This window comes from Gossypium raimondii, chromosome 1 (assembly GCF_025698545.1).
Source record: "Gossypium raimondii isolate GPD5lz chromosome 1, ASM2569854v1, whole genome shotgun sequence".
In the NCBI taxonomy this organism is placed as follows: Eukaryota; Viridiplantae; Streptophyta; class Magnoliopsida; order Malvales; family Malvaceae; genus Gossypium; species Gossypium raimondii.
In genome coordinates, this window is record NC_068565.1 from 15,032,946 (window position 1) to 15,035,522 (window position 2,577).

At 40.0% G+C, this 2,577-nt stretch overlaps 1 protein-coding gene across 1 annotated transcript; it reads right to left on the reverse strand.

The window, feature by feature from the left end:
• Positions 1 to 1,245: 1,245 nt before the first annotated feature.
• Positions 1,246 to 1,764, reverse strand: LOC105786807 (uncharacterized). The gene has a single exon (XM_012613282.2). The coding sequence runs from the start codon at positions 1,762 to 1,764 to the stop codon at positions 1,246 to 1,248; it is 519 nt and encodes a 172-aa protein (XP_012468736.2).
• Positions 1,765 to 2,577: the final 813 nt, after the last annotated feature.

A 2,577-nucleotide genomic window follows, 5' to 3' on the forward strand; every position in this document is an offset into this window, starting at 1 on the left:
CGGGGCTACAAGTTCCGTTGTACTTCTCAAACTCTGGCATTTTGAACTTGTAAGGGAGTACTAAATCTGGAACCAGGCTCAATTCTTTAGCATCCATCCCATAGTAGCTCTCCGCACATTTCATCGCTCTAAATTTCTCTTCTAGCCATCTGTACTTTTCCTCTAGCTGTTTTGGCAATTCATCATTCATTTTCTCCTTCCCAGCTGTCTCATCGAAGTTAGAGATAGTAGGATTAACAAGGTTAGCTCTGGGGTTAGAGCCTGATCCAGCTTGAAGATTCATTAGCGTCGCAGCGTCGTCTTGAAATTGCTGAGGCTTAATGGTAACAGAGGACCTGCGCGGGTATATCTCGACTTGCTGGGGGTAAAGTCTGGAGGATAGACAGGTCCTTCATTGTCTCCTTCTTCAACATTAAGCACAGAGCTTTTTCCTTTATCAACTCCTCCAGTCAATAACTGAGTTAACTTGGTCATAATATTCCCCTGAGATTCCATCATTTTATCGATCATTTTTTGTTGAATCTTCTCAAGCTGCTCATTCATTTGTTGTTGAAGCTGATTTTGCATTTCCTTCTGGAACTGTTCTAGCCTTTGATCCATGTCTTTAGTTTTCGAATGTGTACCGTAGTGGTGTTTGTTAGGTTGATTGGTTTCCAGATTAACTGAAGACTGATTTAAATTAATTAGAATCTTTTGATGTATTTTTTAATGCATATGAAGCAATGCAATGCATGAAATGAATGCAAAAAGTTGTCAATTTTAATTCAGTTCCATTTAAAAAAAACTTTACTAGAAATTAAATTCCTTTACATAAAGTGAATTACAAATAAGACTTTGCCCTAGTACCCAAAACTCTAATCTTTCTAAGTAACAAAGCTAATTCTTGCCCCCGATCCGATTCTAATTCATACTACACACTCAGCATGTCAGCCTGTGCTGCCAAAGTCTGTATATGGTCAGCTACTTCTCGAATTTGGACTACAGCTTCCTCCATAAGATGATCTCTGCTCTAACTTGACTCTGGAAGTAGTAGAGCTGTTCATTATTATGACTTTCATTTGCTTTCAAGTACTTGATCTGGATCTCACAATTTTGCAGCATCGTTTCTAGCTCTTCGATTCTTTTCTTCATTTCTTCAATCTTGTTCAAGCTTGCTTTCAAATCTATCACGAGATTTCGATTTTGATACTGACGAAGACATCCTTCCAACACGATCACCCTATCCTTCAACTCGCCCTTTTCCTTTTAGCTTTTTGACAAACTCTTTTCTAAAGCCTCATTTCGCCTCTGCATCTCTTGGAATTTCTGTTCCCATCTATCGGCTTTGTCATTTTCTTCTAGAATTTCTGCTCGCCACTCTTCTGAAGTTTTTCTCAGCCCGACAGTTCTCATTGACAGACGCAACTTTTTATAATTCGTCTTCAGACTACCCGGCTCCTCCTCAGCCTTGTTTTTCTCCTTCTTTAATTTCTCAGTTTCAAGCTTCTGAACGTCTATGTCCAATCTGAAGTTCGTCTTTTCCTCCTCCATTTGCTCTATCTTCTTTTCTAAATCTGCATTTCTTGTCTCAAAATCTTGTCTTATGATTTTCAACTTAGAAGGGACGACTCGCAAAGATTCCTCTATTGACTGGCTATTTTCCTGATTTAACTTAGGAATATTATCGTTAATCCTCCTAACCCACCATTCATGATACTCAGAAGTTGTCATCGAACCCACAGCTAACCTCTTCATTCGGCGAGTCTGTTTCCACGCACTAGACATCTCTTGAATCTTCTTTCTATAACCATCATCCTTGTACGAAAATTCACAATTAGCTATCCCTTGGGTCGCAGGTATAAATTGCCTTGCCCTATATTACCTTAGCACCAATAATGTGGCATATCCAACAGCTCCCCAAATACCAAGCAAAGGAACCCAATCAAAATTACCACACCTATACAGGATCTCATCTGGAAGCAACTAAGGAGCACTCCACTCAACGTCCTCCTCTTGAAGATTTTGAAGAATTGCCATCCACTTCTCCTCCGAATTATCATCTCTCCTCGGCGTAGCTACTATCTCCTTTAGTGGTGAATAATTTTCAGAGAAAACTCGATACGAAACCTTATCCACCTTCCAAAAGTGACTGTGAAACTATACGAGTAGAAGCTGTGCACATCCAATAAATCTACCTTCACCCGTCTTTCGGCATGCACTCAATGACCTGAAAGTTTCTGCCAAAATTGCTGGAATCGGTGTAACCTTCTTATCAAGCCGGTCGAATAAATCAGTAACTGCTTAATCCACATGCCCCTATGCTTTAGAGAAGACAACCAAGCCGTATATACTGAAAGCAAAGACATCTAACCTCTTTCTCATGTCTGGGTGTGTTAGAATTGCATCTTTCAAACTTCTCTATGGAACACACTTACTATCCCCTTTTTGCTTAATCCGTGCAGCAACCTACTGCTCACTCATCCCTGTTATACTCAACAGCTTCTTTGAAAAAGGTTGGCATATTTACCGCTCTCGAGTAGACCCAGTCTACTTGAAACTTTGAACATCGGAGTAAAGCCACATATTCCTCTATCGTAG

What these genes read in the sequence shown, in the direction of transcription:
- LOC105786807 (XM_012613282.2), bottom strand. Translation starts at nt 1,764, where the DNA reads ATGTCTAGTGCGTGGAAACAGACTCGCCGAATGAAGAGGTTAGCTGTG.